The 13,724-nt window shown below is 38.7% G+C and overlaps 1 protein-coding gene across 3 annotated transcripts in view; it reads right to left on the bottom strand.

Annotated features, from left to right (window-relative positions):
- Window positions 1–464: 464 nt before the first annotated feature.
- The window catches only part of LOC125012590 (spermatid perinuclear RNA-binding protein-like), a 61,167-nt gene continuing 47,907 nt past the window's right edge, over window positions 465–13,724 (bottom strand). The window contains exons 13-19 of one of the 3 annotated variants that reach the window (XR_007113306.1): window positions 12,763–12,912; window positions 11,337–11,471; window positions 7,834–7,974; window positions 7,588–7,711; window positions 6,537–6,587; window positions 6,112–6,443; window positions 465–2,302 (exon numbers count right to left, since the gene is read on the bottom strand). Coding sequence is in view for 2 of the 3 variants with exons in the window: in XM_047592601.1 (XP_047448557.1) it covers window positions 2,214–2,302; window positions 6,537–6,587; window positions 7,588–7,711; window positions 7,834–7,974; window positions 11,337–11,471; window positions 12,763–12,912 (690 nt within the window). In the remaining variant the exon portion in view is untranslated. Of the gene's footprint in view, window positions 6,444–6,536; window positions 6,588–7,587; window positions 7,712–7,833; window positions 7,975–11,336; window positions 11,472–12,762; window positions 12,913–13,724 lie in introns of all 3 variants that reach the window. The other 2 variants (XM_047592602.1, XM_047592601.1) reach the window with 2 other exon arrangements.

The raw sequence follows: 13,724 nt of genomic DNA, 5'->3' as shown, positions 1-13,724 counted from the left end.
GAAAAATGCACTTAAAGGAGTGACTGCATGTCGCCAGTACCTCTGTGGTGTTTAACCTTTTAAGGTTATTCTTATCGTGTCATTGGTTGTTTTTTGTCTGACTTGTTCTTGTTTTTCTGTTCCTTGATTATTATTATTATTATTTCCAAATCCACAGCGACCTCAAGGGACAACAAACAACAGGGACAAAAAAGTCAAGTGTATAAACTTCTGGTGAAGGTGATAAAAGGAATTCTACATTTAATATTATTCAAAAGAAAAACAAATTCTCAGAAGAATCTAAGAAAGGAAATATTTACTAAGATTAATTGTCAGTAACTGTGAAAAATGGACTTAAAACTAAACTCTATTCCACTTGCATCTGCTGTAATTTTCCATACATGAAACTAAATTATGATTAGTTACTGCTTATTCCAACATGGAGGGATGAATCCAGATAAATAAATTTGCCATACAGTGACGTCTTTCTCTTCAAATATATTTATTTGAAGACATTCTTTGTTATTTAAAACAGTTTCTCAGTTCATTTCAGTTTGATCCTAAACTACATACATCATGATTGTACTGATAAATATGAGATTTCTAACAGGTTTCTGTTCATGAACATCTGCAACAGTTTATGCCAACAGTGGCCAACATTTTTGTTTAAATTAAATTATTTAGAGAATTTATTATGTCTTATTTGAATAATTTTTGAAGAAAAATATTTCAGTGTGCAGAAAAATGGAAAATAATTAGCGTGACGCTTTTGTTTGTGTATGTGTTATTTTTGCGTAGTTATTTCACATTTCTGCATAAAAATGACTCAAAACATCACTTGACTTCCAATTAAGCAAATTAAACACATATTATACATGTGCATGTATTCAAGGAAAGAAATCAGTACACTATGATCATCAGGGGGCTGCAAAAGTAAGTGAACCCTTGTTTTCGTTACCTAGTGTGACCGCCTTGAGCAACTAAACAACAACTAAACGTTTCCACTGCTGATCACTTGTCTACTGCAGGAATTTTATTCCATTCTTCAGTCTAGAATCACTTCAGTTCTGAGATGTTGGTGGGCTTCCTCACATGAACTGCTTGCTTCAGGTCCTTCCACATCATTTCTTTTGGATTGGATTTTTTTTTTCATTAAGGTCCAGACTATGACTTGGTAATTTTTCATTTTGATCTTCTTTAAACACTGTGTTGTAAAAAGTCTTGTGTTCTTGGGGTCGTTATCTTGCCGCATGACTCAGAGATGGATGTCCCGACATTTTCTTTTAGAATTCATTGGAATAATTCAGATTTGTAGATTTTTTTTTTCTTCAGAAAGCTCTTTGTCATTTCCATTATACACCACCACAAAGATGATTTAAAAAACAAAACAAAACAAAACTGAACGGGCAGTGAACCACATCCGAGTCCCGTTACATTGATTGAAGACACATTGATTTGAGGTCAACAACAGGTTCACCTACTTTTGCAACTCAAAGATATGCAACACTGACATTTTTTCCCAAATACACAAGTAAAATATTCCTGTTTCATTTCAGTTCCATTTGTATACTTTCGGGACTTTTGTGAGATTCGCTGATGTTCTTTTGTAATTTTTATTTACAAATGTAGAAAATTCTGAATCACACAAAATCATTTAAGCAGCGCTGTATCTGCCTTCTGATTGGAAAAATGACCAGTTAAGCCAGATTTATGCATTAGCATAGTCTGATGCAGAAGTAGAAACCAAAATTAAATCTATTATATGCAGTCATTTTTAATGTGGGATAACATAACATCAATATACCAATACAGTGTTATAGAGAATCTGTAAAATGTTATATTAATAGATATTTGACAGTGCTTTAAATACAAACATAGTACTGTATGTACATTAAGAGATTATAAACTTGTGATATATTTAAATCTATTAACATGTTTATATATATTCAAAACACGCACATCCATATACAGATAATGAATGTTGTATTTACATACATCAGTTCACATGGATAGTCTGAGTTTAGATGGGAATTCGCTGAGATTCCCAAAGGCAGAAGAAGTATTGCTTTGTGTTTGAAAAAAGTCTTCTTCACTGAAGCCTTTGTCGCGAGGTTCTCTTCTTTCATATTGCTTTCAGTATTGCTGCTTAGGATCCCAGAATAGCAGCACCACAGTAGTCGAGACGTGCCGACAAGACCTTAAGGTTTTATTTAGGCCTTGGTACAGCGGCGTGGTCAGAAAAGATCCTGAGGCCCCAGGTGGATGATTATAGGGGTGGCTATGGTCTGTGGTTGGTAATAGGCATTGTCGATGTACAGGCCGCCTACAGACAACAGACATGAAGCATGTTAACAGAAACAGAGATGACCAATATGAGTTAACAGATGAACGTATGTGAGCACACGTGAGAACCGGTCTGAACCAAGAACTGCTGTTAAAGTTAAAACGTCATTATCAGTGTCACAGCGAAGCTGTCTGAGGTTAAAACCTTTAGTTGATGAACTACTTGTACTGAATAATCGGTGATCTCACCTCTGCTGTAATCATTAAAGCTGGGTATTCTCAGAATGTCTCATCTTTTAATGGCATATAATTGATTCATCTTTTAGTTAACTAAATAACGTGATATGCATGAATTAGGAACCCATTTCAAATCAAATTTTCACATCTGTTCAACTTAATTAGGAAAGAAGTGTAACAGCCGCACAGTCACATGATGAGCACCCTGGAGTTGAATTTGTGGTTCTGATCGGTTCTAAGACTATCCAATTGATGCAGGGGTATTTTTTTCTCTAGGTATGTCTAGGTGGTCTCATATTCTGACATATTCTTTTTTTTTTTTCAGACCTTTGTTGTGCAAGCTTTCAAAAGGCAGTGTCAGATATGCAATTCATTATTCATCGGATGGTCAGAGACCTTCAGCATTTCAAAACATTTTTTTCTGGAGCGTCGAATTATGGCACGATATGAACACCAAAGAAAACATTTACTTGGGGGCGTGAACAACCTGCTCAGTGGGTAGAGTGGTATGTCCACAAACCAGAGAATTAGGGGTTTGACCCCTGGAACCTGCTGATGCTTGCTTAACCAAGACATTTCACATAGGTGCGAGCTTATGTGAGCACATGCAGACATGTGTCACTGTGACTATAAAAGTGCTTTGAGTAGCAGTACAGTTGTTGCTCAACTGCACAATAAACCCAGAGTCAGTGGTTAACTTATTGGTTAAACAGCATATTAACCTGTATTGGTTCATTAATTGCTCCTGTGACATTTGTGACATCATTAAAGTAAGATGTTTTCTATCAGTTAAAAGCAGGATATAGTTTGTACATGCCAACTATATCATAGCTGCTGTTGGTTTCAGACATAATTGTTCTTAATTGCTTTGCAGGATCCTTAAATGTCAGGATAATTAGGTGGCTTTAGTGGAGCTTGTCACGTTTATTAATATCAGCAGTATGACAGATATGTCATCTGAATATTTGGCTGCTGTGCCATTAACTAATAAAATGTGAGAACATCTTATTATTACAACTGATAAAAACGATGTGTTAAAATTTAACGTATAATAACAGAGATATCTTTTTGAACCCTCGGTCGACACATGAGGTGGAAGAATTGAGTTTTTTCTATGATACAGTTTAATTTACAAGTCTAATTTACTTTAAAATTCAATAGGTGAATGTAGGTAACCAAACATTTATACCATTGAACATAGTGAACCAAGTTAATATTCCAAAAGTATATTTTCAGTAGAAGCTTGTGCATGCAAAAACTGGATCACGGCAACTCTTGAACATCATCATGAACCACAACTTACTTGAGAAAAATATTCATTTATTATAAAGAATATTGCCTACAAACAGGCCAAAATAAAATGTCAAGGGTAAGAATGTATTTAATGTCAACATAAAATGGCTCATACGCAGTAACTGTAAACATCTGAGGCCCAAACAAAAGGAAAAGGATTCTCAGTGCAACCGATTATTGCAAACCTTTTTTTTCTCTCTGCACTTAGAAAAGAGAGAAACTAAAATACATAAGAAGTTTCAGCCATAGACGGGAGAAAATGTTAAAGGACTAACAAACCTTGTGACAAATAAGCTCTGATCAGCTACATTGGTGTTAATTAATTCCCTTTTCTTTAGTTTCTTACTGCTGTGTTGGAAATGTGTTTACAATTACCCAAATAGACAGTTTTCAAACTCTGTTATGAATGTTGGGTTAAATCTCACTCACATGATATTTAGTTTCCTACATTTTACATTTAATTGTTTCTCATTTTTGGTTCCCTAGAGTGCCTTTAGTTCTTTACTGTCAATATTAAGTAGCTGGTGTATGTTATGTTGTTTAGTTTTCTACATGTTATGCATTGCCTCCCAAAAAAAGTCACCACCAGAAAAAGGTCACACATATTTTGTTGGACCAGCGCTTTGACAGCACACATTCTTTGTGACATTGTTTGGATAAGAGGCTTCAGCAATGTCACAGGATTTATTTCCATCCAGTGTTGCATTCATTTTCCACCAATCCTTATTTCCACCAGTAAACTCAGACTTTCATCTTGTATTGATGATGAGAGAGTGACCACTGCACAAAGCTTTCTTCAGCACATCCCAAAGATTCTCAGTGGGGTTCAGGTCTGGACTCTGTGGTGGCCAATCCATGTGTGAAAATTATGTGTCATGCTCCCTGAACCACACTTTCACTATTTGAGCCCAATGGATCATGGCATTGCCATCTTGGAATATCGCTGTACCGTCAGGGAAGAAAAAATCTATTGATAGAATGACCTGTTCATTCAGTATGTTCAGGTAGTCAGCTGAGCTCATTATTTGGGCATAATATTGCTGAACCTAGACCTGAGCAACTGCAGCAACCCCAGATCATAGCACTGACCCCACAGACTGGTACAGTAGACACTAGGCATGATGGGAGCGCTTCATCTGTCTTCATCTGGGTAAATCTAGATTAATCAGACCACATGACCTTCCTTCATTGCTCAGCGTCCAATCTTTATGCTCCCTGGCAAAGTGAAGCCTTCTTCCTGGTTAGCCTGATTAGTGGGTTTCTTAAGGCTACACAGCTGCCTTCCCTTCACACATTGTACATGTGGAAATGTTCTTATTTTCACTATTAAACATAGCCCTGAGTTCTACTGCTGCTTTTTTTTTATTTGATTTCACCAAATGTTTAAGTGATCGCCGATCACCATCAATCAGGATTTTTTTCTGAATACATTTCTTCCTGGAAGACAATGGTTCCTCACTATCCTTCCCGTTTGCAATAATTTGTGGGACAGTTACAGGGGTTAGAGGTTTCTGCTTCAGTCTCCTTTGATGTTTTCTGTGCTCGATTCATGCCAATGATTTGACTCTTCTCAAACACACTAACTTCTTTTCCATGACCACGGATGAGTCTTTCCACATGGTTGTTTAAGAAATGAGAAGCTCCTCATTGCATCTGTTGGAGTTAAATAACTTGTTACCACCTGAAAGATAATCACTCAGGCAGTAATTATCTAGTAGGAGGCTTGTACCTATTTGCTTTTTTGGCATTTGTGTATTTAGTTGTTGGTGTTCCCTACAGTCACTGTTTAGTAGTTGTTTATTACTTGTAAGTTCTTTAGTTCCCTACTTTGAGTATTTAGTAGGTTTTAGTTAATAAGTTTACAAGTTCCCTATAGAAGATGTTTACTCATTTATTCCCTAAGTGCATGTATTGCATATTTAGAAGTCTGTTTCCTTACAAAGCATTTTTTTTTTGTTTTTTTTCATGTTTTCTTGCCAACAAGCCATAAATAGTGTATAATGGTGGATATTTAGATTTGGAAACTTTATAACCAAGTTTATTTCCTAACAATGATTGATTTTATAATAGTCTTTAGAGTTGTTTTCTTTTTGGTTCTATAATCTGGGTATTAGTTGATGTTCATTTAGTTTCTTAGTTTCCATCTTATATTTATTGAGTAGTTTGTGTTCTATAATGTTAAGAGGAAGAGTATTGAGTGGTTATTAATTTAGTTTGCTTTTCTTTAGGGTCTGTTTGTTGTGCTGGGTGGTTAATTAGTTCCCTTTAGTAAAATCTAATTTAAAGTAGATGTTTAGTTCTGTACTTTGTAATATTTACCTGATCAGTTTACACACAGAGCAGAATTGTTTGTCACCCTCTGTGTTTCCACAATAACAACATGGCCACAAAACTCTCAAGCAGCCAAATCAATGTAGCTGTTGCTTTACTGCAGCGCAGAGGGAATAAGCAATATTCCAACAGTACTGCTGGTTTAAAAGATTGTGGACTGCAGTGTTGTGAATACACTGCCAAGGATATTCCTTTAACAAAGTGATTTCCTGTGAGGTGGGTGAGGGAAGAGTCCTAATAGGGGAAGAGGTGGGAGATGGGGTAAGCTGTGGGGACTCTGATGACAGGGACAACTACTGAGGGCATTCTGGAAGGGAAACCTGAGGAAGAGTGAAGAGAAAGAAACTCAAATGTTGGGATGTGGTGATGAACAGATTCAATGGATGGACTGGTTATAAAGCAGATAAACTTACCATAAGCAGGAAGGGTGCCTGCTGGGCTGTAACCATAAGGAGTACCAAAACCTGGGAGACAAATGGTAAGATTCAGTCTTAGAAAAAGAAAAAGGCACCTTATATGAGGAAAATGTAGAAAGAAAAGAAAAGAAAACAAAGTAGAAGAGGAGGAAGAGGATGAGTAAAAAGCACAGGAAGAAGAAGAGGATCAACAAAGGAAAGTGGGAGAAGCGGAGGACAGAAAAAAACAGCAAGAAGATCAGGAGGTAGAAGAGTGAGAAAAGACAAAGGGGTGAAGAGGAAGAAAAGCAGTAAGAGGGAGAAGAAGAAGATGGGGAAGTGTTAGAAGAAGTGCAAAAGGCAGAAGAGGAAGAAGGAAGGAAGAAGAAGAACATAAAAAAGAGAAAAAGGAAGAAGAGAAAGAACAAGAAAAAGAAGGGGGAGAAGAAGAAGAGGATTGGGAAGAACAAAACAGGATGAGGAGGAAGAAGTGACAGAAGGGGGAGAGTTAGGAAGAGTTGGAGGAATGAAGAGGAAGAGCAGGAGCACAGAAACAAGAGGAGCAAGAGGAGCAGGAAGAAGAAGAAGACGAAAAGTTCGAAGAAGTGCAGGAGGCAGAGCAGGAATAAAATGAGAAAGAAGAGAAATAAGAAAGGGAAGGTGCAGAAGAGGAACAAATATATTCCAGAGTTAAAAGAAGAGCGGAAAGAACAAGATGAAGAGGAAGAGGAACAAAGAGATGGGGGAGAATCGAGAAAATGAAGATGAAGAAGATGACGACCTGGAGGACGAAGATGGAGAAGTTTGAGGAAGAGCATGAGGCAAAAAAGAAAGAAGAGGCCAGCGAAAAGAGAGCAAAAGAAGCAGAAAAAGAAGAGGAAGAAGAGAGTGGTCATGAAAAAGAACAAGAAGATAGATAAGAGTAAGAAGAGGGGAGAGAGTCAAAAGAGCAGGGAGGACATTAGGAAGAGCAGGGACTAGATGGGAAAGAGGAATAAAAGCAGGAGTAAGAACAAGCAGGAAGTTGTGGGACAGTTGTTGTTGCTTTGTAATTGTACATGTGACTCACCTGGAGGGATGTACCCATGTGTGGGTGGGGTGCTGATGTAGGGAGCTCTGGGGATTATGGGGACTCGTGGAGGTCTGGTGGCGAGTGCTGGGAGTGTCAGCACCGAGGCCACGGGTCGCTTTGGCTGTACAAAAAAAACACATTTCAGGGTCAGACCAGTTTGTCCCATGGTTGTCAAACTACTAATGAAGACATGTTAAAAAATACATCCTGATAACTCTCCCAGTCAGCCAGACATTTACTCACTTGAGGGTTTGGCCGTTTCTTCTTGTTGGTCAAAGATTTGGAGCCAGAGAAGAGGCTGTTTAGGGCGGCTAGCGCAGCGCTGGCCTTGGCTACTTTCTTATTGGGACCAGTACCCCGAAAAACCTGCTTGTCCACTTCCACCTGTCACCGCACACAAAGACAAGGCAGGAGGTCCTCTTATTAAACACAGGACAGCTTAACAGTAGGTAGCACATGCATAGAGAATGATAAACCGGACGTTTTGATAGAAAGCTTTGAAGTGGGCCTATCAGGTATCTTTTTCTGTTTCAGAGTACCATGTATGTTATGATGGAAAAATTGGAGGGTGCTAGCTGCTAAGGCAATATCTAAGGCTAATACAGGTGCTGGCCAGTAAATTAGAATATCATCAAAAAGTTGAATTATTTCAGTAATTCCATTCAAAAGGTGAAACTTGTACATTATATTCATGCAATGCACACAGACCGATGTATTTCCAATGTTTATTTCTTTTAATTTTGATATTTATAAGTGACAACTAATGAAAACTCCAAATTTGGCATCTCAAAAAATTAGAATATTGAAAAGGCCAATGAAAAAAATGTTTTAGAAATGTTGGCCAACTGAAAAGAATGAACATGAAAAGCATGCGCATGTATAGCACTCAATACTTAGTCGGGGCTCCTTTTGCCTCAATCACTGCATTAATGCGGCGTGGCATGGACTCGATCAGTCTGTGGCACTGCTCAGGTGTTATGAGAGCCCAGGTTGCTCTGATAGTCGTCTTCAGCTCTTCTGCATTGTTGGGTCTAGCGCATTGCATCTTCCGCTTCACAATACCCCATAGATTTTCTATGGGGTTAAGGTCAGGCGAGTTTGCTGGCCAATCAAGGACAGGGATACCATGGTCCTTGAACCAGGTACTGGTGGTTTTGGCACTGTGTGCAGGTGCCAAGTCCTGTTGAAAAGTGAAATCTGCATCTCCATAAAGTTGGTCAGCAGCAGGAAGCATGAAGTGCTCTAAAACTTCCTGGTAGACAGCTGCATTGACCTTGGACCTCAGGAAACAGAGTGGGCCAACACCGGCAGATGACATGGCACCCCACACCATCACTGACGGTGGAAACTTTACACTGGACCTCATGCAACGTGGATTCTATGCTTCTCCACTCTTCCTCCAGACTCTGGGTCCTTGATTTCCAAAGGAAATGCAAAATTTGCTTTCATCAGAAAACATAACTTTGGACCACTCAGCAGCAGTCCAGTCCTTTTTATCCTTGGCCCAGGCGAGACGCTTCTTACGCTGTTTCTTGTTCAAGAGTGGCTTGACACACGGAATGCGACAGCTGAATCCCATGTCTTTCATGCGTCTCTTCGTGGTGGTTCTTGAAGCGCTGACTCCAGCTGCAGTCCACTCTTTGTGGATCTCCCCCACATTTTTGAATGGGTTTGTCGTCACAATTCTCTGCAGGGTGCGGTTATCCCTAGAGCTTGTACACTTTTTTCTACCACATTTTTTCCGTCCCTTCGCCTGTCTGTTAATGTGCTTGGACACAGAGCTCTGCGAACAGCCAGCTTCTTTAGCAATCAACTTTTGTGTCTTGCCCTCCTTTACAAGGTGTCAATGGTCGTCTTTTGGACAACTGTTAAGTCAGAAGTCTTCCCCATGATTGTGGAGCCTTCAGAACAAGACTGAGGAACCTTTTAAAGGCCTTTGCAGGTGTTTTGAGTTAATCAGCTGATTAGTGTGGCACCAGGTGTCTTCTATATTGAGCCTTTTCAGAATATTCAAATTTTCTGAGATACTGAATTTGGTGTTTTCATTAGCTGTCAGTTGTAATAATAAAAATGAAAATGAATAAACACTTGAAATATATCACTATGTGTGGAAGGAAAGTATACAGTATACAAGTTTCACCTTTTGAATGGAATTACTGAAATAATTCAACTTTTTGATGATATTCTAATTTACTGGCCAGCACCTGTATGTTGGCACTTTGCTGAAAACCCATTCCCACTTGTAATGATGCTTTGTTGTTGTTGTTAGGTTTCTAGAAGACATTTCATCCAAAATCTAAATAAATTATCTTATTATATGGTGTTGTGTGTGGACTGTATATGACAAGTGGTTTCACTTTTACACATGATTGTTACATGGGAGTTTAGGACACTAAATGGTGGTCACAACAACAAGGACAATAGGTACATCTGTAGTTTTCACCAATCAGAAACTCGTATGACTAGAGTGGAGATTCATTTGAGTGCAACAACGTCTACACTTGAGTCAAAAATGAAAGATGGTTTGAAAAAGGAGTAAAAGAAAACATCTGTCAAACTAGAAAACTGACATCAATTTACAATATAATCCAAACATCTGCCCCCAATAAATTTCACCCTTGTTCCCACCTTGAGAGTCCTTCTGTAGTTAGTTTGATAGATACTTTATTTATGCAGTTAACAGGAACCAAATTCCTCCAGCTTCAGGTGAGTATCCCGTTATTTACAACACTAGCCATGTGAGTTTCGGACACCCACAGATTTTCTCTCCACTGGTCATTTAGAACTGAAGACTTGGATGAAACTTCTTCAAGAAACTCTACAAATCCCAATGACTGTGTTTCAGCTTTTTTTTATTAAATAAACTAAACCAAAGCAGTGAACTGCTCTTCGTGGTTTCCTCTGGAGCTATTGTGCTATTGTGTACTGATTTTAGTGGGATTTTCTACTCTAAATAAACTGACTTAAAAATAGACAAACCATGCTCTGGGTTCTGTAAGTCGTACTTATATCACTTTTTTGTGATATTTTTCTTGAGCCAATAGAAATAAAACTGAACTGGAACCAAGAAGTTTGGTAACTTTCCTTAACAAAATCTTATCGTCTAGCAGCCTCCAATTTTTCATTCATAAAATACATGGTACAATTCGCACAGGTATATGGCCTTTCAATAAATAAGCATAGTTGAAAGCAGACATCCAGTTTCCCCACAGTTCAGTAGATTGAACAGAAACTTGTTTCTGCAAGTCTAATAACAAAGTTTCAGACATTAGCATTGACACAGAGATCTCATGTGACTGGTTATTCTGAAACAGAGGAAGTGACACGTTTTTAAACGTGGAAAATTAGCAACTAGTTGTAAAAAATGGTGACACTGAACTCTGAATCTAACCATGACCATCTCAAATGTCAGAAATGGTCTGATCCTTGAATTGTCTCTACTATTCAGTGAATAAAATTGGGCATGCATTTGTCATTTTAATTATTACAGAGAAACAAGCCTCGGAGAATAAACGCAGCTTCATTTAAACAACACTGAGATTACATTTAGTCGTTAAAACCACACGACTGCAGAATCTCCTGCTGATTTTATGGGATTAAAGTGGTTTCATGTTCAGTTATCTCTGCTGCCATTTTAAGACGTTGTGGTGCAGGAGGCCGAACATCAAACACATTCCCTACCTCTTCAGTTCCTCAGAAGGCAGGAAGTCAAGAACTCTATGAAACAGAATAGGGTGTGTTTGTACCTCTATGATGAAGCGTTTGTCATAGCTGCTCCCACTCTCTGATATCAGCTCATATTTGAGGCCACGGCGTTTCTCATTCAGCTCCATGACTGGGTTTTTACCTCCCGCTGTCAGGATTGGACCCGGAGCTCTGGACTAGACAAGAGAAAAGAGAGAACAACCGGTTCATCCTGCTACAGCAGTATTCAACTGTACTGTATTCAACAAAATGTAAAGAGGTCTAGTTAGAAAGCATTTCTTAAAGCAAAAGCACTCTATTTATAACTATTTAGTGTGATAGAAGTTAGTTAGTAGTACAATTCAAAAAATGTATTTATTGTCATATTACATATAACTGGACATATACTGTATTTATATGACTGCAGACATGTATAATTTCCTCTCATTAACTAAATTAAATAAAAAGTGAGCTGCAAAGTAAGAGGAAATAAATGAAATGTGAAAATTGTGCATGTTAAAATAAGATGCTTAACTTCAGAATAATAAAATGAAGGGAAGAAAACAGTCACAGGTCATGATTTTACAACAGTTTCTTTCTAGTCACTCTCAGGATGATAGGCACGGACATCAAGGCTGGAAGGAAATGTCACATCCTCCACCTCATTCACCCCATGAACACTTACCACCTCCCTACAAACAATCAAATCACACACCTGACAGACTGACAGACGGACTGTCTCTCTTACCTTCCTCAAACCACCCTCTCTCTCTCTACGGGTCTGTTCAGACCTTGTATTTGATACAATCTGGGCAAATGACCAGCTTTAGGTAGGTGTGTTCAGACATGGCATTAACATGCCTCTACAGCTAGCTGTCCATATTCAGTCTTAGTTTCACGTATCTGTATGCAAATAAACCCCGACATCATCTGGGATGCAGCAGAATATTTCAACAGCTACTTTTCTAAATAGATCTCTACTGCTGCTCCAGAAACGAGAACAGCACTGTTTCATGTGTGTGTCTTGACTCCTGTCTGACACGTCATTATTAAGATCTCCACCCCGATGTTGGCTAGGCCTGCACAAACCTTATATGTTCTTCTTCTCATTAATATTTCTTCTTTCTTACTGTAACTCCAACCCTGCAAACTCCTATACCCCAGTAATGTCCTGTAATAAAGGTAAATAAAGACACCGGAAAAACTTGACCTCAACATAAGTCCTTGATCATATCAGTAATTAACACACAATCATACTCATTACATACTTTAATTTGTACATTTTTGCTTAGACTTTAGTCAGTTTTCAGGCAACCATTTCTAATGGCAGGATAACACTTCAGTGAAAGGCCTCTGAAGTTTTAATGAACCAAGGTGCCACTGGGATCAGCTGAATCTCCACAGCACATGATGGTGACACTTATATTTTCTCAAAAGGCCACTGTCCGTCTGTTCATCAGTTTTTGTGTGCTTGTGTGTGGCCCCCACCTCCTGTGTGTCTGTGGAGGAGGTGATGGAGGTGGAGCTGGAGCTGGTGGACATCCTGTCATTCTTGCCCTCGCCATCTGACTTCTCATCGGCGCTCAGTGAGTCCACATCTCCGTCACTGCTGAGCACGTAGCCAAGAGCCTGGAGCGCCTGCAGAGGACGACAACGCAAACCTCAGCCTGACCGGCATCTCATTATAAAACTAACTTTTTCTAACACATATAGGGCAGGAAATGAGTCGCACTTTCACTTTTGTCATCTGTGACTGAGCCATCTTTGAGCACTGCAAAGTGAGCAACAGCAACATCACAAAGACTGACTGTGCTGGAAGTGTGAACGTGTATGTGAATTGTATGTGTGTGAAAAACACAAAGCATGAGTATGAGCAGTCAAACTTAACAAGTTCACTAAGAGCTTTGTCACAAAAAGATCATCCCTGACAAAGTTACGTTTTGTTCGTGTTCAGATTTTTTAACTGACAACGGTGTTTTCATTTTTCAAGTTTGTAAAACTTTAAAAGCAAAAGACATGTTGCAAGAGTTTCTGAAACAAATAGTTTGAATTCGTACAAATTGTTCATATGTCACTCATGCTCTGGCACTACAAAGCTTTGGGTATGGGTTGCTGTGTCACAGCACCACACAACATTAGCCATTGTTTGGAAAATCAGGAACTGAAGTGCAGCCATAGTGAATCATTTTACCCCACATAGCTCAGTAATATGCGCTTTAGCATCTAAGCGACCAGAAGCAGAAGAAGAAGAAAGCAAGCAGAGCAGAAACTACTGTCAGAAATGGATAAAGAAATGGATATTTTAAAAAATTTTAAAAAAGTAAGTTCAACATCAGAGTCCTATCAAATAGTTTTCTGGACAAGAGGCAAGTTTTGACGTGAACTTCATTAACACTGGGTCAGGATACAATGCAACGAAAACAATACTCTGAACAGAATTTGTCATTGTT

This window comes from Mugil cephalus, chromosome 8 (assembly GCF_022458985.1).
Source record: "Mugil cephalus isolate CIBA_MC_2020 chromosome 8, CIBA_Mcephalus_1.1, whole genome shotgun sequence".
NCBI lineage: Eukaryota > Metazoa > Chordata > Actinopteri > Mugiliformes > Mugilidae > Mugil > Mugil cephalus.
This window is presented reverse-complemented; position numbering and strand designations above follow the sequence as displayed.